Source organism: Drosophila virilis, chromosome 3 (genome assembly GCF_030788295.1).
Source record: "Drosophila virilis strain 15010-1051.87 chromosome 3, Dvir_AGI_RSII-ME, whole genome shotgun sequence".
Taxonomy (NCBI): domain Eukaryota; kingdom Metazoa; phylum Arthropoda; class Insecta; order Diptera; family Drosophilidae; genus Drosophila; species Drosophila virilis.
Window position 1 is genome coordinate 12,164,416 of NC_091545.1, and position 24,970 is coordinate 12,189,385.

At 40.4% G+C, this 24,970-nt stretch overlaps 2 protein-coding genes across 12 annotated transcripts in view; both read right to left on the reverse strand.

Annotated features, from left to right (window-relative positions):
- The window catches only part of Exn (Ephexin), a 28,834-nt gene extending 19,593 nt beyond the window's left edge, over positions 1–9,241 (reverse strand). The window contains exon 1 of one of the 2 annotated variants that reach the window (XM_015175227.3): positions 8,799–9,241. The gene's annotated coding sequence lies outside the window, so the exon portion shown is untranslated. Of the gene's footprint in view, positions 1–887; positions 1,440–8,798 lie in introns of those variants that run through there. The other variant, XM_032434569.2, reaches the window with a different exon arrangement.
- A 1,533-nt stretch (positions 9,242–10,774) lies between these two features.
- Positions 10,775–24,733, reverse strand: Ogdh (oxoglutarate dehydrogenase Nc73EF). 10 transcript variants are annotated; one of them, XM_032434573.2, is made up of 12 exons: positions 24,643–24,733; positions 20,762–20,879; positions 20,564–20,704; positions 19,964–20,140; positions 19,033–19,162; positions 16,934–17,012; positions 16,456–16,867; positions 15,527–16,395; positions 14,563–15,457; positions 14,348–14,502; positions 12,962–13,258; positions 10,775–11,746 (listed from the first exon to the last, which is right to left on the reverse strand). In XM_032434573.2, exons 2-12 carry the CDS (start codon positions 20,855–20,857, stop codon positions 11,647–11,649), a joined length of 3,351 nt encoding a protein of 1,116 aa, XP_032290464.1. In that variant the 5' UTR covers positions 20,858–20,879; positions 24,643–24,733; the 3' UTR covers positions 10,775–11,646. The 10 variants fall into 10 exon arrangements, with proteins under 10 accessions (XP_032290464.1, XP_015030711.1, XP_070064084.1 ...); XM_015175225.3 differs by lacking the exon at positions 19,033–19,162 and adding an exon at positions 18,008–18,110 and having other exon boundaries at positions 20,564–20,701; positions 24,643–24,732; XM_070207983.1 differs by having other exon boundaries at positions 20,564–20,701; positions 24,643–24,732.
- Positions 24,734–24,970: the final 237 nt, after the last annotated feature.

Genomic DNA, 24,970 nt, shown 5'->3' on the forward strand with positions numbered 1-24,970 from the left:
ATAATATATATACTATGAAGCTAATGCACTTGTATGCATATTAACTGCATTCCAAGCTTTGTGGCAACTCTCACAGACTGCAAAGAACCGCAAAAAAAAAGCGTCAGGTGTGTAGAGGTGTGTTGGGAGGAGGAGGAGGAGGGTAGGTTGTTGCCAAGTAGCCGCTGAAGGTAGTCTGGGAGACCGCATAAAGCACAGAGGCGTGTAATTAGCGTGCAGCATTGGCAAACTAAAGTTATTGTTGCTTCTTGTTGTGTTGTTATACCCTACATTCGAGGCTATTTTCATTTTGTGATGAACTGTGTGACGCATAGAAGAAGATGACGCAAAGGCCGTAAAGTTTATATATCTAAGATATATTTAAAATTTGCTCTAGAAAGATTTGATTGTTTTTTTTATATATATCAAGTAAGTTAATAATAACTTTACTGGAGATCGTATAATATTAACACGATCCTACCCATTTATATCTCTATATATATAAAACATTACTAAATCAAATAGCTCCTTTAGAAGCCGTCGCTCGGGAATAATTTTGTATAAAAACGTCTTTGCCAGGGTATTTAAGCTTCGGCATGCCGAAGTTAGCTGTTCTTCCTTTTTTTTGTTGTTTCATTTTGTTTTTTTTTGTCTCTCTGTGCTTCACATGAGCACAATTAACGGTAGCTGCGCCGCTTAACCGTAAGATGAGCCATCTCAGCTGTAGGCACAACATGGCCAGCATTAGCCATAGGCCAGGCGCAGAGGTCAGTTCTGAGGCCAAACAGACAACAAAAAGAACAAAAAAAAACAAAAAAAAAACGTCAAAGCTAAGCAGTTTACAGTTAAAGAACAGAAGAAAAAAAAGAGCAAAACCAAAAAGCAAAAGCCGCATTGCATTTAATTACCATTAAGTCGGGCCACAGCTGTATGAGCAGAAGAAGAAGCAGCAGCAGATGTCATACATATATAATCCACAGCGCGGTAGAAAAAGAGAACATGCAAAAAAAAAAGATAACACTTTGCAGGCGCTCGAATTGGCAGGCTTGGCAGGCCCCACACACACACACAAACACACGCACAGCCTGTTCTTGGTGAAATTTTTGTGCAGAAGCTGCTGCTGCTGTTGTTGTTGTTGTTGTTGTAACTATTTTTATATGTGGGCTTTAGCCAAGTGGTTTGGCTAGATTCTTGGCTTAATTTGATTTTGTGGGCGTTTCACTTTTGCCAGCCACTTTCGTTTCACCTTACACACACACACGCATACACAGCCCAAATGTGTGTGCCAAATTGTGATTACTTTGATTAATGCACAACATATCTATTTTTTGTTTTTTACCAAACACAAGAGACGACATTAACACAAGTGAAGAGCTTAGGCGCGCGCGCAGCTCATGACAGCGAACACACACACGTACAACGAGAGAGCGAGACACAAGCGACCGTCCCGTCGAACGACTGCGAGGCAACTGAATAGCTGAGCCGAGGTGGTCGCTGTACGAGCTGCGACGTAAGCAGCGACGTCGCTGCCAGCTGCGCTGCGACAGCATCGATGGCTTCGCTTGCGTCGCGCCGTTTCGCATTCCTGTGCATTGGCTGCATTTTGTTCTGATTCTTATGCTGCTCTGCTTGCTGCTGGCTGCGCTGCATTTCTCCACAAGTATGCGATGCATGCAACGCCACCGCCGCCGCCGCCGCCTTCGTCTTCGTCAACGACCCACAAAAGCGGCTGCCGACTTGGGTGAAGCTGCGCGCGCTGGCGGATGCAAGTTGCAAGTTGCAAGTTGAAGTCACTTAAACAGCGCCTGTTCTTTGTGGCAGCAGCGTTCATTGGCATTTGGCTTGTGGGCAGCGGCGTTTTAATTAGCTAAACAAATTTTTAATTAAGACGCTGGCCACTCTAATTGATTTAAAGCCTGTTGCCTTCTCACTTGCACACCTCATCTCAGGCCTGTGGAATGGTCTGCACAATTGGCGTAAATCCCATTAGAGACGCGCACGGAAACAAGTTTTGGCTTTAGTTTTGGTTTTGCTTTTCGTTTGTGACGAAAGCCAAACACCAAAAAAATGCACACACACACACACACACACACACTCACATGCGCGCGCTGAAGACCCGATAAAAACAAATAACACAACAACAAAAACTCAATACCCGTTCGAGTCGCAAGTTCTTGCCAAGTTCAACGAACAACAGCACAAAGCAAACGGCGCACAAAAACAAAAACACAAGAAAGCGCAAAGGCAATTTAACATTTTACTGCTTTTGCTGTTTGTTTCGATGTGTGTGCGTGTGTGCGAGCGAGACGCATTTCAAGCGCGCTGTTTAGGGTGACCATGCAGCGCTGTTAAAGTTATTATGGTGGCCAAAATATTGGAATGCATTTAACAGCCGCTTATCAGCAACAATGCCGCGCATCAAACTGTGTCTGTGTTCAAAAACAAAAACCAAGACAATGCCAACGAGCTGTGCGAACATTTCGCAAGCCCCAAACTGCGGCGACCCGCAAACCTGGTTTTCATTTTCATTCAATTCAAAATGCAGCGCACAAAAAAAAAGGCGGCAACAACAAGCCAAACATGGGCCTGTCAGCGGCTGCAACCCAATGCAACAGGTGGACTGGCGAAGGGGGGAGAGGGGCAGGTAGGGGACACAGTTTCATCTGCCACAGCGTCTATTTATGAGCCAACAGCAATGTGGCAAGCGGCAAACGACAGTAGCATTGCATTTGCCCCACACTTGTTGCCCCGCCCCCTTGCTGCGGCTCACGTGTAATTTGCATCAGGTGGGCGCTCCAACTGTGCCACGCCCCGTTGCCCACTCGCAGCAGTTGCTCCACGCGCACATTAAGAGAGAGAGAGAGAAGAAAAAAAAAACACTGTAATTATCGACACAATTTTCGACTGACGAAATACTACGAACACGCGTACCCTGGCTAGAAATAAGCAGCTTCCCTTTCCTCCACTGCTAAAGTGGGCCTCTATATACCCTATTCCTATGGGGTTTATCGCATTTAGTATCTCTCTACTAAGACGATCTCTTAAGCCTTTGAATCAGAAACAAAGGAGCTTGAATATCATGCCCAGAAAATATGTTGTCGATGTCTATCGATAAATAAACAATAAATCGATAAATATCGATTTTTAATCGCATTTGTTTTACCAAATCTCGGAGTATCTCTTAAATCTAGATATATTTTTGACTTCCGGAATACCTAACCTTAAGTCCCACTCCAAAATTATACAGGGTATCTGCTAGTTCACAATAAATATATGCCCTATTCTCTTAAATCGATAAATATCGATATCTTAACAACCTATTTAATATATTCCAGAGCTTATAAGAGGGTATCTTTCACTTCTGGAATACCTAAACGCAAATCCGACATCAATATTGTTTGGGATATTTACAAGTTTTTTAGATATCTGCCTCATTTTCTTAAAACCGATAATTATCGATTTCCAAGCATATCTCGGAGCTCATAAGAGCTAGTTATATCTTGCTGGCATACCTAACCTCAAAACGCGATTCTAAAATTAAACAGAGCATCTACTAGTCGGGCATACTCTACAACAGCACGCTGACTTGCTATAAGATATTTGTCTATTTGTTAAATTTCCCACAAGTTTTCTATACTTCAGACATTTTTAGTGCAGGGTATTTGGGATTCGGTGCGTTTTGGCGCATAATTTCTAGCGCCAACTTCTTTGGTCTAGTTAGTTTCTGGCAGAACTCATTTGGCGGCTGATGTCAGAGACTTTGAGATTTGAGAGCGAGACGACTTTCCAAATGTCGCATGCAATGGAAATGGAAATGGAAAGGGGGATGGAAATGCAAGTGGAAATATGAAATCTGATAGCTCAAATTCGTAATGGCAAATTTTCACTTGTAGCTCAGTTCTCCGTTCTTGCCGACCTTGCCCCCCCCTCCGGGAGAGGGGGTCTAATTTGAACGTGATCTGCGTCGAATGCGCAGCGAGACCGTGCCACGTACTTCACGCGGTCGTCGCTCGATGATTCGTGATTAATCAGTTAACTCTGGCCAAACCATATCGCAACAGGTAAATCGAGAGGAAAGTCGGCAAATGCCAAATATCAGCTAACGAGCGCGTGGGGCTAACTTAACGAGGGAAACAAAATCAAAAGCAAAAGCAAAAAGGTTTCAATCAGACGTCACAGGGAATTTAATAGCTGAGTAAGCAACTGGCAACAAGCTGAGTCAGCCTGACCAGCAAATACCCTATACCCTTATAATAATATAAAATTTTGATGATAACATTTCTTTTCTAGACGCCGGTTTGATCCTTCGATCGTGTGCTGTGTATCAAAGGTTTACAGCTGGATTTGAACCGGACACCTCTCGCTTGGCGGTTCGATTCTCGAACACATAAGCCTCGCAGGCTCCTGAACAGTTTCTTGTATGCATTTTCTACTCAAAGTAAGATTTGTTTGGAAAGTATTCGTAGTTTATCTCGCAAAAGCTAAGATACATTTTAAGTTACGGAACGAATCAAATTTCTAAAGCCCTAACCGAATAAAAGAGTATTCGAATTTTATAATGAAATGTGTCTAGAAGACATCTTCGACCTCATAAGTTGTATATATACTCTAGATCTGCTTCGAAATGTATCTATATATATTACGCCTCGAGCTTAAAGATATCTGCATGGATCCAAAGATCTCAGACAGATCGAATCACTATATCATAGAGCTATCATAGAATTAACAATTCTTTTGTGATTCAAGTTAATCTCAATCAAACTTGATATTCGTGTTGCTCACAAAGCCTCAAGCCAAGGGTATTCAAACTTCGGCGTGCTGAAGATAGCAACTATTTTAGTATTTTACGGGCTACTCATGTAGGTTCAAGGTTCGATTCATATGCATATGAATAACATTTGAGCCAAATTGTGAATAGTTGAAACTGAACAATACCCTCTCCAAGCACACGCTCTTCTAGATTAGAGGACAACAACAGAAAGAAAAAAAAAACCTGAGCTCATCTTTGGCAAACTTGGCGTTGATTGAACTCTCTGGGCCACATTTTGGGACGGCGAGTCGCCCACGAGCCCGACACCGTTTCGCAGCTGCCAAAATGTACAACATTGAACTATATAGAATGCCATAAACATGTTCAATGTGAAATCAGTGTCGCACGACTTGCAACAACCAAATGCCAAATGCATAACAATGAGCGGAGAAACAAAACAAAAAATCGATGCGGAATTTCACAAAATTCGAACATAAATTGGCAACTGCGAAAAAGAATAAAAACGGGCGATGATCAATAACTGATCACTGATCACTGATCACTGATCACCGATCACTGTTCAGCGAAACACTTGCGATGTCAGAAACTAGTTGAAATTCGCGGCAATTACGTGTTTTTCCAGCTAAAGACATATGCATTTAGTTAAGGAGAGGGGCAGTGAGTGGGGGGGGGGGGGGGGGGGGGGGGGGGCTAAAAAACTGCTGATGTGAAATGTTTTAAACATTCGCAGGCAAAGTTCATTGGCTGGCGCAACAAATGCATTGCCAGCCACAATTTGCCAGGCATCCAAAATTGTGGAGAGCGCGCCGAACGGCCGACACGTGCGTGGCGACAGACTTTTGTGCGGCACTGTAATCGAACGGGTTTGGTAGCGTCAGCTCTTGGGTCCAGCATGGTCCACTTGACACTTTCTTCGGCATGTGCCGCATGAGTCAGAGCCACAGGAATGCCCCTCAAAGCAGCATACCACAAAGTAAAAAATCAAACTAAAACCGAGCGAGAAAAAAAACCGGGTCAGTTTGGATTGGGATCTACACTCAGCTAAAGAACCTCATATATTCCCAAATTTACAATCGCCAAGCTCGGGGAAAAAACATAAACTCAACGGAATTATTATAAAACACATTTGGTACAGATTACTCAGTCTTTAATTTACCAGAACTAAGCTAGATTATTATAGAGCACATTTCTTACATATCATGCTGTCTTTTATCTTAACTCAGGAAAATGCAATGAATCTGACATTTTCAAACAGAAAAATGAAGTAAAGCGAAATGTTTCGCATTCTTATAGACCACATTTGTTACATATCATCTTGTCTTTAATCTTAACTCAAATCAACTGAAACTGAATTCTTCTTGACGCTGTTCTACATGGAATATGTAATAAATTTTGTTTTGTCTTTAATCTTAACTTTCGCATACGCGTACGTGCTTTGACTTACTTTTAATTTATTGTTAAATTAAAACCATATTGTTTATGTGGCTTGCATAAAATTCTTTAAATTAATACAGTCTGGTTAAGGTCTGAATCTAATGCAAAGGTTGTGTGTGTAACAGAGAGAAGAAATCATCTCCAACCCTATAAGGTATATATATATATTCCTGGTCAACTGAGTCGACTTAGCCATCTCAGAACCTGCAAGAGCTAGACACCTGAGACTCTTAAACTTAGCTTTTCTCAGAGCCCGCTCAGTATGAATTTGTTTCCCACAATCGATAGCTAGCCCCGTTTCCAAGCAATCGATCAAAATCGCTATCGAAATCTTGTTTTTTGAGCAAATCTCTAAAGTTTTAAGGGCTACTCTCAACAAATTTAAACTGTAGCCTCTAGAAAAGTATCTTTAATTTTTATATACCCTAATCAGACAGATCCGACTAGAGCCCTCTAACTTTCATAGCTTTTAAAACTTTAGACACCCTATTTTTTCCAGTGTATCGTTAGCATAAACCCAATTTGATCTTAAACTGAACGTTGAGTCAGCACGCCCACCTACAAATTATGTGCATCTGTGAGATACGATAAAGAAAAACTATGAATTGTTCGTGTTACGAACAATTATCCGAATACTTTGGGCCAAGACCCACCCACCCACGTTGTGGCCAAATTATGCGGCGGGCAAACGTAACAATAATGCTGGCATATCTGGTAACAAATTGTTATGCAAATCATGAGCTAAATAATAATAAAGTTAATAATAATAACAATAATATGTAGAAGAAGCTGTGTGCACACGAGCTGTTCCCATTCGCATTGGCTTTCATCGCCCGATGGAAATGGAAAGTGTTTTATTTTCATCTCAACTCTCTCGGCAGATGTTGTCAACTTGTGTGTACTATATAATTTGTGTGCATAACTATATTATTATGGTTAAATTTTCATAGCTGCAAACGGAAACCTGGCGAATGGGTTTATTACAGAATTACATTGACATTACCAGACACATCAACTGGCCAGTTAAGGCACTCGACTCGACTCTTGTCTCTCTTGCACATATTTGCCATAATGCTTAGCTTGTTTTAAATGAGACAGGAAGAAATTGTTGTGTGCACAACACAACACACTCGGCTACAAACTTTACAAAACTTACGTGTTCGCACGCAATAAACCTATCGCTGTCTAAACTTGCGGAGTCGCTCTTCTATGCGATTTTCATGCCCTCAATTATCTTATACTTTATACACTCTTGCTTCCATCTCTCTTCTATAATATATATTTCTTAAATTTTTTCGTGTCTCACTCTCATTTTATTCCTTTTTCCTCGCCCTCGTACTTTCGCTCCTCTCGCCTCCTCTCAGTCTGATATATAAGCCTGACAGAAAGTCGACCTTTTAAGAAAGTTGTTTTAACTCTCTCAATTCCTTTGATACATTGTGCTTATACTCAATTTCTGTCTCTTACTTCATCTCCTCCTTCCCACTGCCTATCTCTACATAATTTCATAGTCGCCCTTCTATGCGATTTTCATAAATGACAGTCTTCATTTCTTCTGCCTCTATATTTCTCTCTCTCTCTCTCTCTCTTTTTGTTCATCTTTTCATAGTCGCCCTTCTATGCGATTTTCATAAATTCGAGTAAATGTTTTTATAGGTAATGTTTATACAATTTAGTTTAAAGTCTCCTCTTAGCTCGTACTATTGTTGCACAGTGTAATCAAATATGCAACTTTAACCATCACAAGTGAACTTTTAAATTACTTAAGACAATAAACAACGAGCAAGTGCTTCTGAGAAGCGTCCAAAGGGTGTGGGGAGAGCATTACAAATATGTATGTGAAAACACCTCGACAAAAAGTGGCGAGATTTCCGCAATTGCTCAACTGGACAACTGATCAGCTTAACTGATCAGCTCAGCTGATCATCTGAGCTGATCTATTGCGGGCAGACGAGCCGCAAAACTTTCGTCGAAACGCGTTGCCAACCTTTATTTGTCTTTAGCAGCTTTCTAAAATCAAGTAAATTGCCAAAGAAGGGCGTAAAAAGCCAGAATAAACAAACAAATCAATTTGTTGTTGTTTCTACAAATGTGTGCCTCTCTCTATCTCATGGATTACTCAAATAACAGTGCGTAATAAGTGGCTCAGATAAACGCAGAGCAAATCTGAAAAACAAATACAATTTGCATGAATCAGAGAGTTTCCATTGACATGCGTTTCCAGCGGAGGCAGCGACAAACGGACTTAGATATGCACACACACACACACAGCTATATATATATGTGTGTGTGTGTGTGTATTTCTGAGAAAACGTTCGTCCGATAAGAGCAGCTATAGCGCACTTTTATCGGCATAATGCAATAAAAAAAAAAGGTCGCTCATTCCAATTGGAGTATTCTTAAAAATAAACGGAACAGCATTTCCTTTGTTAAAATTATTATGTTTATCCCCACTTTGAAAATAAACCTACCCTATCCACATCGCTTATAATTTTTATAGCTCTGATTTAGTCATTAATAATGTCAACAAACATATTTAACTATAAAATGTTCTTAATAAAAAGTTGAATTTTCTTTTTTAATTATAAAAGCTTTGTCTTATCAATGCACTTACATTTTGAGGCGTTTCGTAACACCGATTTTTTGATTGACACAATAACAAAACAAAACACTCTATTTGGTCAGAGGCGACTCTTTGTGTCGGATCTGTTATATAAACTGATCTAATTATGCGACTTCTTTTCATATACAAATCGAGCGCGCATTATGTATTTATATTTAAGGCAAACGCTTTGCTATGCGAATTCGTATGCACTTTCCCGTTGCCGGCTGAGCAGCTGTTGCTGTTGCTGTGGCACTTGCCACATTTTGTGGCGCACACTTTTACTTTTGTTTTAATTGCCAGCGCCCCACAATCGATCAATCACAACGCGGTTGCACAATGCCAATTGGTTTCGATAACAAACCGACACCGAAAACGACACCGAATCGGAATCCGAATACAATTGCGACCCGTTTCGTTTGCTGGTTTATTGCTTTCTTACGATCGCGTCCGCGGGCACAACAAGACTGAAAAGTGAGCGAGACCTAAAGTTAAAGCAGCGCGCATGCTGCCGACGTCAGCGACACGAAGCTTGCAGCTGAAGCTTTGATGCCGAGGAGGTCAGAGCGCACGAAGCGACCATACAAAAGAAATGGACTGGAGAGCAGCATTGAAAAGCTTGAACTGCAGCCAATTAGTCTGACGCCTCGCAAGAGCTTTCAGGCGAACTGCGCTGCGCTGCAGGCTAAATAATGCGCGCAGCAACAACTGCGCATCACAGGGTGTTCCCTTTGCGCAGCTAACACAACAGCCAATTAGCATGCAGCCGGGCAAGAGCTTTTGCGTGAAGTTCTTTCAAGCGTTGCGCAGGGCTGTTCACCAGGCAACGGTAAATATTGCTAACTGTGCCCATTTTTGGCAAGAAAAAAAAAACAACAACTTGTGTCAATAAAAAAGCAAATAAAGAATTCAAAACAGGTTATGGCCGCAAATTTAACAACTTACATGGAGCTGGTTTTGTTTTTGTTTTCTATCGCCCAAGGCGTTCCGATCAGCACAAAACGAGAAATGCTGCGCTCATTAGAAAGTAAAGTAAAACGCTCGAAGATGTTCAATGAAATTGCTGTGTGCGTGTGTGTGTGTATGTGTGCCCATCGGCCAGTGCTGCCCATCTGCGTGAAAATTGGCCAAAAGTGAACGTTTTACTTGCCCAATTTGTGCTGTCCAAGTTGTCAGACAGGAAGATGGACGTCGCAGGCGGCAGAGGAACACAACATGATGTGAAAGTGCTGCGAAAAGAGAAAAAGAATAGGCTAGAATGGCAGGGAAAATGGAAAATGCACTGCGTCACTTCCTATGATAAACTAGGCGGGCCGGGCAAAAAAAAAAAAACAGCTAAGGCCAATTCAGAGCGAAGTTGTAAAACTTGTTTGAATTGGCTTTAAACTTGGCCCAGAAATAAACTTAACAATTTACAAAGGAAACACAGCAAAATAACTAAAAACTAAGTAAATGCTTGAGCTTATTAGATAATCCATTCAGGGTTACTTTTTATCTACGAATTCTAGTTTTAGCTTATCTTAAGCTAAGTGAGTAATTTCTTGACATGTAAACCCATTCAAAGATCTTATGTGTAGGCTTATTTGTGTATATACTTTATTCATAAACCGATTTATACATACTCTTCTTTTTGTTAGTAAATTTTAACTTGTTGTTAACATGCTACTTACTTTTTAACTTTTAGCAAATTTTATCGCTGACGCAAAGTGAGTTATTTTATTTTTAGCATTAGAAATATTAAAAGTTGAGTTCTTGACACACACATACTCATACTCTTTCATTAGTTGCGGGTCGTTAGTTAGTCAAAGTTTTAACTATTCAATAAGTTTTGTTGGAAAAGTTGTATGCCTAAGTTTTCAATTATCACTCTACGTTCAATATCATATATTGGTGCGAGAAAAGGGTGCATTATGTTATATGGATACTATAACATTTGATAGACATTATAAATTATAGCACAAGTGCTGCAAATCGTGCAGAGGGGATTCTTTTCATTTTTTTTGGTTTAATGTAAAAAGGTAATCCAACAAAAAATATATGTATATATCTGTATCGCATATCGTATATATCGTTTAATTCTAAGTACATTCAAAAATTGTGACAGTATAAATACTTAAAGCATTCCCATTACATTTGTTGATACACTTTATAATATAACCGATGCAAAATAGTCGCAACATCCCTGATAAATATTGTTGTTCCGCCCCTTTGATTAGTCAACTAATTCTTGTATATGTCGGCGCATATATATATATATATATATGTTTATATATATACTTTTATTTAAACAAAGGCAAACAAAAACACTTAATGATTTCTTTCTTTTGCGTTTTGCAACAAGGACTTGCAATTCATAAGTTGTTGAGATGGTTAATTAATATATAATACAATAAAATAAATATTAAGCATAAAAGTAAAATAAAATTACATTCATTTTGAAAATGTTTTTGCTTTCTATATATATGTTTGCGAGTGTGTGTTGTGTGTGTGTGTGTTTTGTATTTTATCTACTAGAATTTGAATTCTTTACTTTAAAGATTTACTGTGATTGGATTTCAGTTGTTGTTTTTGTTTGTTTGTTGTATTTGTTTTAACGCTAAACACTAAACATTTCGTGTTCTTGTTGGATTTTGCTCATCATTTTCATCAATTTCACTAAACTAATATTTAAAATTTCATTACTTTCACACAATGCACTTAACAATTTCGTCAGAAATAAATCGTATCAAAGAGTCTGTCTGCATACGTTTCTATTACAAAATATATATAATCATAATTAATATTCATTTCAACTCCATCTGCTTCCTGCTCTTCGGTTTCTTCATAATCATCATGCCAGCCAAATATCCCAGTTGACGCCTTAAGTTGAAATCGCATCGTTGAGCAACGCGTTCAGCTCCCGAATGTGCTGGGCCTTGGATCCGGTGGCCGTGGAGGCGCCACAAGCGCGTCCAGTATAGCTGCAGATAGTCAGGATTGCAGGATTATATTAATCAATATTATTTGGCCATTTGAGCACAATCAAAAGTGAGTACACATAACATTTTTTTTTTTTTTTGACTATTTGATTTGATTAGACAACATGCACTTAATATTATAGTTAGCTGATAGTTCAGTTAGTCAGGCATGTTCCATGAAATGAGTCTTAGCCAGTATTAGAAATTATGCGTAAACAAGAATGCAGCGTACTTCGATAGCCAGGGGCAGAACTAGGATAATCCCCTAGGATAACACAAGGACAGAAGTTGTGAACAGGACACCAAAACCCAAATCTTAATAAAAATTGATAATGCATGTTGGTGTAATTCATGAATATTCAAATAAAACCTGTTTGGTCTACAAGGAGTTTCTTTCCCATTGAGATCTTAATGTAAGCAGCTGGAATGAAGTAAGGTCTGTCTTTTGGGTTCTCAAAGAAAAGGCGATCTTTAAGATTGTTTTCTGTAGTGTATATGTATTCGGTGGTGTATGTTTGTTTGTTTTGGTTAAAAGACAAACATTGAACAAACATACAAAACGAAACGTTCCTGGATCAGTAGGGTTTACGTACTTGGTTGAGTTCGTAATATCAGTAAAAAAAAAAAAACAAGGAAAACAAAAGAAAACACATACAAAAAATGCGCGTGCGACGAACAGAAATTAAAATGAATTAAAACAAAAATAGTTGCATTAAGATAAGAAAGTTCGATAGTGGAAGGTATTAATAGAGAGCGAAAGATTGGATTAGTTTTGGCTTATGACAGAGTATCGGAGTCGTATAGCCTATGAATTCGATGTGTGGAACCCATAAAAATCAACAGACATGCCAAATAGCGCTCGAATGAGAACAACAGAAACAAACAAGAAACGCAAATTGGTAATGTGTTTAAAATTAAAATGCAGTCTCCCAAAAATTGGAGGGGGGGCAGAGACGAAGCAAACATAGAAATGAACAAGATTAATTGGGAGCTGTTCGAATTTAGGCTTCAGATACAGATAGATAGAGAGAGAGAGAGAGAGAGAGAGTTATGTTGCAGATAGATAGATAGTTGGTTGCTGATTTAGATAGATCGTAGATAGTTTTAGATTTAGATTTAGATAGTTATAGTTAGGTAGTTAGGTAGGTAGTTCAATTGACGCGCAGATCGAGTATGCAGGTAGTATTACGAGATATCTTTGATTTGCTGCCCTCTCACCTAATTTTACGTCCGGTTTTTGTCTTGCGCACGCCCGGCGCGGCCGCATCGCCCGCGGGCCTATTGAAATCGTGACGTACGTTCTTTAAATCGAAATGCTTGGCGGCATTGAACTCGCCCGTGGCGCTTGTCGCCGTTGCAACGGTATCACCTTTATCGCTGGCAAACATGCGACTTAGCCACGGTTTCGATTTTTTGTCGGAGTTAGAATCGGAATCGGTATCGGATTCGTGATTAGTATTATCAGTGGTAGTAGTAGTAGTTGTATTGGAGAAGGTGGATTGTTCATCGCTTTGGCTGTAACAATAACACATACACAGAGAGAGAAGAGAGAAAGAGAGAGAGAGAGGACAAGTTTTTGGTTTGATTTTGCTTGGTTTTTTTTTTTTTTTTTTTTTTTTAATTGGATATTACGTATTTGAATTACTTTGCCAATTGGTACTTAAACAAACGGATAGGATAAGGATAATTCAAGGAACAAAACATTCTTGATACTCAACAACATCATTAGTTAAGTAAAACAAATTAACAAAACTAAACGATAATCGTTCGAGATAAATCAAAAATCAAAGATCATTAAAAAGCCATGCAAATTATAATATATGATATGATGTGTGCGAGTGTGTGTATCTGTGTGTGCGCGCGCGTGTGTGTGTGTGTGTGTGTGTATGCGTTGTCTGGTCGGTTCACATGAAGCCAATTCGTGCTAATGAACTAGTTCACTTGCGGAACACTTTCGAAATGCAACAATTTTGGATAAGTTTATGGAAATGTCTGCGGGACTCAAACATTCGTCAATTGTAGAGGTGTGCGACTGTGTGTTGTGTGTGTGTGTGTGTGTGTGAAAAAGAGATCTAAGACTAAGGCTTTTCCCGGAGAAATAGCGAGCGAGCGACAGAGAGAGAGAGAGAGAGAGAGAGAGAGAGAACGATCGCAAGTAGAAAGACTCTGGGCACGCTAAGGTTTTTAAAATAAAATTAGTAAAAGCTGGAAAAAAGATTAGCTAAAGCGATGACAGGTGCTGAGTGCGATGAGAGTGAGTTAAATATTAAAAAACAAATGTGATATTAAGGCAAGAACTGGAAACTCAGTAAAGAGAGAGAGAACCAAAAAAAAAAAAAACGGAGTGCCAGAATGCACAGTAAGAAAGTTAGAAGAGTGACTAATAAATAATAGAGTGCATTAAGTGCAGTTGAATTAAAATAATTAAACTTAAGTCACAGAAAACCAACGTAAAAGAAAAAACTGCAGAGAGCAGCTAACAAATCCAGAGAGAAAAATTGAGAGAGAGAGAGAGTAAAGAGATTGCGACTTGTTGTGGCATGGGGCGGATTTCTGTGTTTCTCTTGGTATTGCTTGGATAGAAACTTAATAGTTAGCACGCACCTGATATCACGGCTGTGGTTGAGAGCGGTGAGGAAACGCGGCTGGACATAGGTCCAGCAGCCCTGGTTCTTGTGCTCCTCCTGTGCCCAGACGAGCTCGGCGTTCTTGTACAGATTTGCCTGCTCCTTGACCAGATCGAAGGGGAACGGCGACACCTGCAAATGTTAAAAATGCATTTAAATGCAAATTGATGAATAACTTAATGATAGGCGCACCTGCTCCACGCGCACAATGGCAATATCCTTCTCCAACTGCTTCTCGGTACGCGCCTTGGTCAGATCGTAGTAAACGCGACCCGTGCAGAAGACAACCTTCTTCACATTGCTGGCATTGTCAGCAGCTGGTCCGCGGTCGGGTATGATGCGCAGGAACTCGCTGCCCTCGCTCATCTCGCTGAAGGGGCTCTTGGCCTCCGGGTGACGCAACAGCGACTTGGGCGTGCACAGAATCAATGGCTTGCGGAAGGGCAAGGCGATTTGGCGACGCAAAATATGATAGTAGTTCGCAGGCGTCGTGCAGTTGGCCACAATCCAGTTGATGTCGTGCAGCTGTCTGATCGCAAACTCGTCCGACTCGGGTGGGAAGTAGTCGGGATCATCAGAGCTCATCTGCAGGAAACGCTCGAGGCGACACGACGAATGCTCCGGGCCCATGCCCTCCATGCCATGGGGCAACAGCATGACTAGACCAGATTGACGCACCCATTTCGATTGACCGCTGGAGATGAACTGATCGATGATGGCCTGCGCCGTGTTGCTGAAGTCACCGAATTGCGCCTCCCACAAGACCAAAGCATTGGGATTGGTCATGGAGTAGCCATGCTCGAAGCCCAGCACAGCGTACTCGGACAGCGAGCTGTTCGAGACAGAGTAGGGCGCCTGATCCGGATACATGTGTTGCAGCGAATTGTAGGTGGCCTTGTCCACCAGCTGATGGTGCAGCACATGATGACGATGCGAGAAAGTGCCACGCTCGACATCCTGACCAGAGAGGCGCACATGGATGCCCTCCTTCAGCAGGGAGCCAAAGGCCATGGCCTCGCCCAAGGCCCAATCGGCGACCTTCTCATCAACCATGGCCTTGCGAGCGGCCAAAACGCGCATGAGACCCCTGCGCGAAAGATAATTAGTTTGTGGATTAGTTGGACCAAGTTAGCTGGCACCGCGGTTGGCTACTCACTTGTGAATGACAAATTCAGCGGCATTTGGTGGTGGCGACGAGAAACGGTTGCCAATGTGAATCAGAGTCTCCTCCTTGACACCAGTGGGCGCGACCTTCAGTGGATCCTTGCCCTCAAAGAAACCAGACCAGGGCGAATCCAACCAATCCTTGTACTTGACGTGCGTCTCGGTCTTGGCTAACGCAAACGCCTCCTCGCAAATGTTCTCGTACTTGGCGGCCACAGATTTGACCTCCTCGCCGGTGACGGTGCCCTCGGCAATCAGTTTATCAGCATACAGATCCAAGCAGTTCTTGTGCTTGCGAATCTTCTGGTACATAAGCGGCTGCGTGAACATCGGCTCGTCGATCTCATTGTGTCCGTTGCGACGATAGCCAACCAAATCAATGACACAATCCTTGTGGAAGGTAGCACGCCACTCGGCAGCCACCTTGCAGACATGCATCACGGCCTCCGGATCGTCAGCATTGACGTGGAAGATGGGCGCATTGACGACACGCGCCACGTCCGTGCAGTACGGCGAGGAGCGCGAGAAACGTGGATCGGTGGTGAAGCCAATTTGATTATTGGCCACCACATGGATGGTGCCGTGCGTCGTGTAGTCGGGCAGATCCGACAAGTGCATCGTCTCATAGACAACACCCTGGCCGCAGAAGGCGGCATCTCCGTGAATGAGTATGGACATCACCTTCTTGCCCTCCTGATCGCCACGATAGAATTGCTCAGCGCGTGTCTTGCCCTGGACAACAGGATCAACGGCCTCCAAGTGAGAGGGATTGGCCACAACGGCCAGACGAATGTTCTTGTTGGTCACGCGATTTAAGCGTTCAATATATGTGCCCAGATGGTACTTGACATCACCGGAGCCCTAAAACATGGAGAAGACTTCAAGTTTACCGCTAAATATTAGAGGGTATTAAGGACTTACATCGTCAGCGGCCTCCAAGCCAGCAAACTGGGTAAAGATTTGATTCAATGGCTTGCGGCAGACATTAGCAAGAGTGTTGAGGCGTCCACGATGTGGCATGCCCATGATGACAGACTCCACGCCCAGCTCGGTGGACACATCAATGATTTCCTTCAAGGCCGGAATCATAATCTCACAACCCTCGAGACCAAAACGCTTCTCCGATGAGTATTTCTTGGCCAAGAAGGCCTCAAAACCTGTGGCACGTGTCAAACGTGCCAGAATCAGGCGCTTCTCCTCTGGCGTAAAGTTGAGCACGCCCGGCGTCTCGAAACGCTTGCGAATCCAGTTGCACTGCTCCAAAGAGTTGATAAACATGAACTCCACGCCAATTTTATTGCAATAAACATTCTCCAGACGGTTCAGAATTTCCCTTAAAAAAGAGTTGGAATGCAAAAGTTAATAACTAGTTTCACGAGCTGGCTAATGGTTGACTTACTTGAGGGGCAAAGAAGCCTCATCGCCTCCAATGAATGTGGTGCTGGGCAGCTTGAACTGACGCTCCATGTCCTGCTCGCCTGTTATTTCGGATTTGGGTGTGTGTTTTTTTTTTTTGTAAAGGAAACTATTAGTATTTGTGCTTGGTATGTGGTTTTCTTTAAATGATGCTGATTAGTTTTTGTAAGCGATTTGAAATTCGGAGTGTAATGATTGTGGTCTGTAAATTGTGCACTATATAAATATGAGTACAGATGCGTGCTGATCTGTCTCGTATATAGTTTTTTTATATATATATATAAATTTAAAAAGTTCTCTTCTTGTTCTTTGTTCTGAGGGGAATTTTATACACACACACACACATATATATATGCATCTGAATAACACCAAGGCATGCAATACATCTTGCCTATTCAATAGTTAATCAACATTTGCTTCGATTATTTCTCTTTTATTATCTTTCTGTCAGCGACATTTTTAATGCCATGTGTAAATTATTGTTTTCTTCTTACAACAACAAATAGCAAATTGTTTTTGGTTTTCTCTTGTTTACTATGCAAATAGCAATTGACGACATGCAATCTAATCGGAAACTCAAGATGGAAAAGAAGAAAATAATAAACTGGAAAAACAATAGTTTTGCATGACAATGGGAACAACAAAAAAATAAAAACAATGTTTGATAAATTATACAAGACTGTACTCTTCAATAGATATATAATTAAATTTAATTATAGATGGATATTTACTTGGTTCTTTATATCGGAGAGGGTTTTTTTTTTATACATTTAAATTGGGTTTTTTTTTGTTTGATTGTGTGCATGAAAGGTACAAAATGGGGGTTACTAGTACAAAACAAAGTAGTATTGGCGGGTTTTATATACATATATATATAAATAGTACGAAAAAAAAAACGGAACAAAACACAAGTTAAGAAACCAAAAGACAATGATTCGTACTGTTGTGGCATGTGTTGGTTCTGGGGGCGTTTAGGGCATGCGCCACACCCACTTTTTTTATTTGTTTGTTTGTGTGTGTTTGTTTATTAACAACTGCAGCCTCTAAGCTTACTTACCAAAACTGAAATTAGCGTAAATGGATTTCGTCGAGGTGTTGCCAGGCAAATCTGGTGTATTAATTTCGAGTGGGTCGAGGTGAGCAATATTATGTCCTCGAATCTAACGTGTGTGTCAGTATTGTGTGTGGTTGGTGTAGGTTGTGGTTGTGTGTTGTTGTTGTTGTTGTGTGTTGGTTACAAAGTATTACATATTAACAATGTTTTGTTTATGTATATTTTTGTCGTTGTTGTTGTTTAATTTGCACAATACACACATAATACCAGAGAGAGAAAGAGAATTTGGATTTGAATTTTTAACGTTGTTTATATGATTTGACGAATTGCGTTTTGATTGCAGTTTTTTTTTTTTTTTTTTTTTTAAATATATGTATATATATTTTTTTTTTTTTGGGGACAGGTTAGGAAGCATTTAAACATAAAAATAAATGAAAAAAAAAGAAGAAAAATTAATAAGTTTTATAGCATAAACGAAATCAATTAAATTGTATATAAAACAGCAACAAAAAAAGCACAAAGAAAGCAGCATTAGAGCGACAAATAATTTGTTTAATTGAGATGAGCTTGTTCTTAGTTATTACCGGGTTTACAGACTGATTAAATAGAACGTTGAAAGCAATTGGAACAAAACGCTTTGGTGCACTAGGAGAACAGATATAGATATAAAAGTTCGTGAAAGCCAAACACCGATAGTTACTTACACTTATGAGAACGTATTTCAACTAAAGAAAACTCACTAACTTAAGTTCTAGAAAAGGTAAATATTGGTCAATAACTATTATTGCCTGCCTGTGCCTCTCATCAACTCCGAATTTCATGTAATATATAAGTATATTATCAAAATGGGTGGGTTAAAAAGGCTTCAAAGCGCTAAAACGATTACAACTGTATTTTTTTTTTGCGTATGCGTGTTGTGTGTAAATGATATTGGATGGGTGCAACTGAAGGGCGGGGGTGTCTATGTTAAATGTGAACAGGTGTTTTTTTTTTTTTTTGTTTAAGAGTTTTGCAAAAAAGGAATTTACCAAACAAAAACCCAGAATGCTGCCGGAGCACATCCTCATTAGCGCGACGTGCAAGACCATCCTTGCAAACGGTTTTTTCGCGTGTTAAAATTCCAAGCGGATCCAGATCAGATGCCAAATGACCACGTGACTATATATAGTACATATATATCCATATATATATATATATTTATAATTATATATATATATATAAATAGTTTTGATTATACACACATGTAGAGTATATATTTTTGAATATTAACATGGTTATTATGTTGTTCATGTTTCAGATTAAGATTTAGCTAGCTACCCATTGAGAATCAAAAGATATTGAAAGAAATTAATGCGGTGCAAGGAAATAAAGCAAAGTGAAGACAGTTTGCGGCTACATAAACCAGATAGATCATCATGTCTTAAACAGCTGTAGAAACTGTGCTAAATTAATGACAAAACGTAAAAGGTTAAAGTCCTGAGAGCAGCTACTTTTGAAAAAGATCGCAATGATAAAGTAACTAGATGAAGCTACTCATGAATGCCCGAGTGCTTAACTTTCCAAACAAACTAATTGTACACATACTAGAAAGAAAAACTACAATGTAAACAATAAACGCATGGTGGAAAGGTGTGGAGCGTGTGGGGCATTGGATTGTTACACTAAACATATAAAAACATAAAAAGATTTCGAAGCTAGTCGTGTGTGATCTGAACTTTTGCTTTTATGGAGAACACAAAAAGGGGGGCAGCTCTAATGAAACCATAAACATAAGCATTAAATAGAAACCTAAATGAAATAACAAAAAATCAATATATATATATAACAACATAATGTACGAACGAAACAAACGAAAAGCGCCAACAGATAGTACGCTTTGCGGCTGCAATCTCAACTGTTCAACTCTATTTGGGGCGGGCGGGAAAGCGAGGAAGCGCTATGGACCCAGCAAAAGCATACCTGATAGCTGCGGATGATGGCCTGCACGGCCAGATGATCATCAATGGTCTTGGAGTCGGGCGCAGCGCTGACAGCGCCGCCCAAATTGAAAGCCGACAGCGGCAGCGTGTTCGCCTGCACGGGCGCCAAATTGGGCGGGCTCACGTACGAGTTGCTGCGGAAGTATGCATCCCAGGACTGTAAATAATCACATATATCAATTCAATAGGAATTAAATATTCATATATATATACATATATAGATATGCATGCATTGGGGAGTTCAACAACCTGGCCATATATAGAGTTAAACTTGTTTTTTCTTTTTTGGCAACGAGTTTCTAAGAATTATTTGACTTCAATAAGTTTTCTGACCTACATAAACCAAAAACGACTTAAAACTTTATCAGCTAGTTTTTGGTTGTTTTTTTTTTTTAACAAATTTCGAAAGGCCCTTAAAACTGGACCATAAACGATTTGGCTTGGCGAGGCAACAAATGTTACTTTCAATTCGAGCAAAAGGCATTTAAACCTGTTTTTTTTTTTAAGGCCAACAAACACGTTTAATTAACGCTGCGAGGCAATTGAACTGCCCCGTTTTTGAAATTAGCTGCGCACTTACGGTATGCACAGAGCTGGGGTCACGCAGCCAGGCATTGTACATCTCCTCCACGTAGGATGCGGTGCTGCCATTGGCGAAAGGCTCGGCGGCTGCCGAATTGTAGGTGCGCACGGCTGCAGCGGCGGTGGCCTTGATCAGCTGCTTGAATATTGAATGCGTTTAGTTTCTAATATAAACTCAATAAATATATTCGCTTACCTTTTGACTGCTGTTGCTGCTGAGCAGCCATGTGGCAAAGTTTTTGTGCGCCATGGGCGATAACGCCAGACTAAAGGCCGTGTGTGCTCTATGCATTTTGTAGCTTTACAAAATATAACTGCAAAAGCGAAATAAACAGAATATTAAGTTAAATATATATATATATAGACAATTAAGAGGCAGGCAGTCTGAATGTGTGCCCCTTTCTCTCTCTCTCTCTCTGTGTATCGAAAGGCCAATTACAGACTGAGACGTTGATTGTTGACAAATATGTAGCCTAGTGTAAATAGTTGTTGTTGTGTTTGGACAAGTGGCACGCAGTCAGGGCGGGAGACAGCAGCAACGCCTTCGCTTTTGTAATCGCCTGATAAGATAATGCAGTCGCGTTATACAAGTGACACACACACACACACACACACACACACACCCATGCACTTAAGCATATTTTGTTTGCTTTTACGTCATGGACAAAAAGTCTCAAAATTGATTGCAACTTGTTGCCAACTAACGATGATTATGAAATAAACAAGTTAGCGGGCCACCGATTAGCATAAATATACATACATATGCATGCATGTAACTCTACGTCTGTGTGTGTGTGTGTGTGAAGTTATCTTTAAGTCTAGCCCAGACCAGACCGGGACAACAACTGAGACAGCTTCCTTCCCTCGGACGCAGGCACGTGACCCACGAACTGATCGTTGATGACGTCAAAAAATTGACGTCGGTTGCCGCACGACGTTTCGCCTTCGCCTTTTTGATTGTTTGCCAAAAACTCATTTGCACAGTGGTGAAATGTGTGTATATGTATATGTGCACATATATATATCAACTTAAACGCATACACATACATACACACATATGTATATATATGCATGTATTATATATGCTGCTGTAGATTATGGCTTATTTGTGCTTGTTTTCTATTTTGTTTTTGTTTTTGTTTTATTTGTTTTTTTGGTGTGCTGCGCAATTGTCAGCCTGACTTTAATGATTTCGTATACCTGTATTTGCTCGCACACAACAATCAGAGCTCGTTGCTTTATTTGTCTGGAGTTGATTAAACCTGAGCAAATCTGATAAACTGAAATATCAGCCCAGACACAATCTAAACTCAAGTCATAAAAGATTGTCAAAAATTTCTGAAAGCTGCATTGAACACACAGACTTTAATTAATTCATGAAATTTTTTGGTCTTGATAAGCCAAGCCAGCGCGTGCGTCTGCCAATGTTATGAAATGGCACGCCCTACGCAAAAGGCGTGGCAAGGCACCAGAGAACAGGTCACATGCGCTTATCAGCGACGCGTGGACTGACTCGGGATCTGTGTCTGGGCGAACGCCACGAATTTAATCACTGATCAGCCACTCGAATTTGTCAGTTCTACACACACACACACACACACACACACACACACACACACACACACACATACGTACAAGCATATGTATATGTGGGTTAAAGTGAAGTACCCAAACACGCACACACACACACTCATGTGTGAAAACCGGTTTGGAGCAACGGTCACTAAACGCTTGTCATACATGCGCAGGGGGAGGGGGGTGGGGGTTTCTTTGAAAGTGCAGCGATTACAACAGCAACAAATTGAACAATTCAATTTAATTAGTTGGCCGTCGGCAGCATAGCTGCGTCTCTTTCTAGCATTTGGCTGTTTGCGCTTGCGTTTGTGTGTTTGTGCCGTTATTTATCTGTTTGCTTCTTTTGCTTTATTTTTCTCACAAACTGTTTTTCTTTTCTTTTTTTTCTTTCTTCTCTTCTTTGCAATTATTTTTTTTCTGCCCCGCGCAAACAACGTCGACGTCGGCGCTTTGGTTACGAAAACAGATTACATAAGTGCAAAAAAAGTAAAAAATAACATAAAAACTCGCGTGAGTGTTCGGCCAGCATTATAGAATTCTGTCATAATATTTTTTTTTTAATTATAGCTTAACAATATATATATTTTTTTGCCAATTAAGATTATATGTTGTGTTTTAATGACAATTTAATGCCACATTTCCGCACGAGGGTTTTCAGTGTATTTGCTGGGAAATTTACAAATATTTTTTTTTGATTACTGCACTGTTCCCAAAAAGAAACGGTGCATAACTTAAATAGTTGCCATTGGAAAAACGAACCGAATATATAGGTACTCGTCACGTCGTATCTTACAGATACGCTGCCAAACGGTTTGTTCGTGTTGAGTGCTACGCGTCGACTGAACGTTGCGGCGCAGAGCACCCGAAAGATTACCCGACCCCGATCGGTCGAACGGCTGTGTGCAGCGTTCAGAGTAGAAAATATAAAAAACAAATACACAAAACAATACACACAACTTTTTTTTTTTTTTTTTTTTAGAAATCGAATTGAATTTGTTGTTGCTTTTGTTTCGTGTACGTTGAACGAAACGTTGAAAAACAAAATGTGCGATAAAAAGGCACATGACAACGCACAATATACATTGCGCTGAGACACTTGGCTAGATAAAAATACGTACGTACATGCGTATGTGTGTGCGTGTGTGAGCTGAGCAAAAGGGGCCAAGCGCATACTGATAACAATCACTTATCGTGCTTTATGCGGTTATCACATATTTTACAGACGTGCCTGCTTGTGTTTCTGTCTGTGTGTTTAGGCTACATTTTTGGCTGGAGATTTCATTTACAGCTATTTCAAAGTCCGTTCTATGGTCAAATAAAATTTGACAGTGTTCGTCATTGCTTTTTAAATATGCCGCCCACACAGCGAGTGCGAAAGAGACGAGAGAGCTTTCCATAATGCAGGCATATGACTCAGTACAGGTTATATACACATTCATACTCAAGCATGTATTGTCGGACTTGCTAATCAATATACATTTCAAGTTCAAACACGCGCAATTTATCAGCTGCTCTATTGGAAATGGGCAAAAATTCAAATTAGCCAAGACACAAACCAGTTGGGTAGGCCAAATGCAGCTGCAGCCGCAAGTGGAGACTAGACGAGCCCCCTAAAAGCCGCAGAAAAACTGTGCTGTGGAGACTACAAAAGAAGAAATCGAAAATGCAAAAACAACTTCAGTTGAAGTGGACGACACACATTCACACACACACACATGCAAACAAGCATTTGTAGTTTGGAAGACCGCGTGCGTTCATTGAGCAGCAACAACTAGAGTTGAGTCTGTGACTTGGCTGTGACTAATCACTTTGCTGGGTGCAATACCTGTTGCTCGATAAACAGTGACAGCTAGAGAATATCACAGCATTGTTGCGCGTCTCGAACTTAGGGGAACTTTCGGAATACAAAAATGCTGGCAATGCGGCCGCTCTTTACGCAGAAACGAAGCAACAACAACAACAACACAACGAACGCAAGCGCTGATGTTGTATGATTCACGGGCACAAAAAGCACACGCGGCACTGGGCGAAACGCAGAATTGCGTCATCATTGCAATATTGAGAGACGACATTAACTAAAGCATGTGACGTAGCGTGGCCGGCAGCCGCAGACGACGCAATTTTAATGAATTGAGAAATTTCACTTTTCTAGATTTCAGACAAGCGCAGGCGCATTAAGCAGACGCCCACTTGCATTATATAAGCCATCAAATTGAGGGCCAAGGAAAATTGTTATTTAAGCTGGAACATTGCACTTGAAATTGCGGGTTTTTCATTCGTTTTCACTGGTTTAACGCGTTTACAGCAAATAACTTTTAAAGTAGTTGTAGTTTTACAGTTATTCCACGAATTTGACCTCAATTGGAAGATGGCCATATTTGAATCATAATTGAAAATGTACTTAAAGCACCTGATATATGTGACAATAATACAACTATGCTAATGTTTTGTACTGTATATATCACTAGTTATTTACACTTTGTTAATAATTAAAATTATTACTTTTTTCGTGCGCTCCAACTCCAAACTCGCGTTCCAACTCGCGGCCCAAAGTGACCGTAAGCAGTTTATATGAATTATACCGCATGCAAATTTATCGATTTAATACTAGAAAAACGGCCACACTGTGCTTGCTTTGAATAATTGGCGCCCTTTGCATAAGTTTTTCTGCTAAACAAACGATTTCAATTTATACACACACACTCTGAGTTTCATTTAAAATAATGGCGTTTAGTTCAAAATTACTATTTATGCGCTTTACAGTTACAACAATGGTTGTTTAAAATTTGCATCGGGTGACAGCTCTGCGGCAAACATATGCAAACAAAGC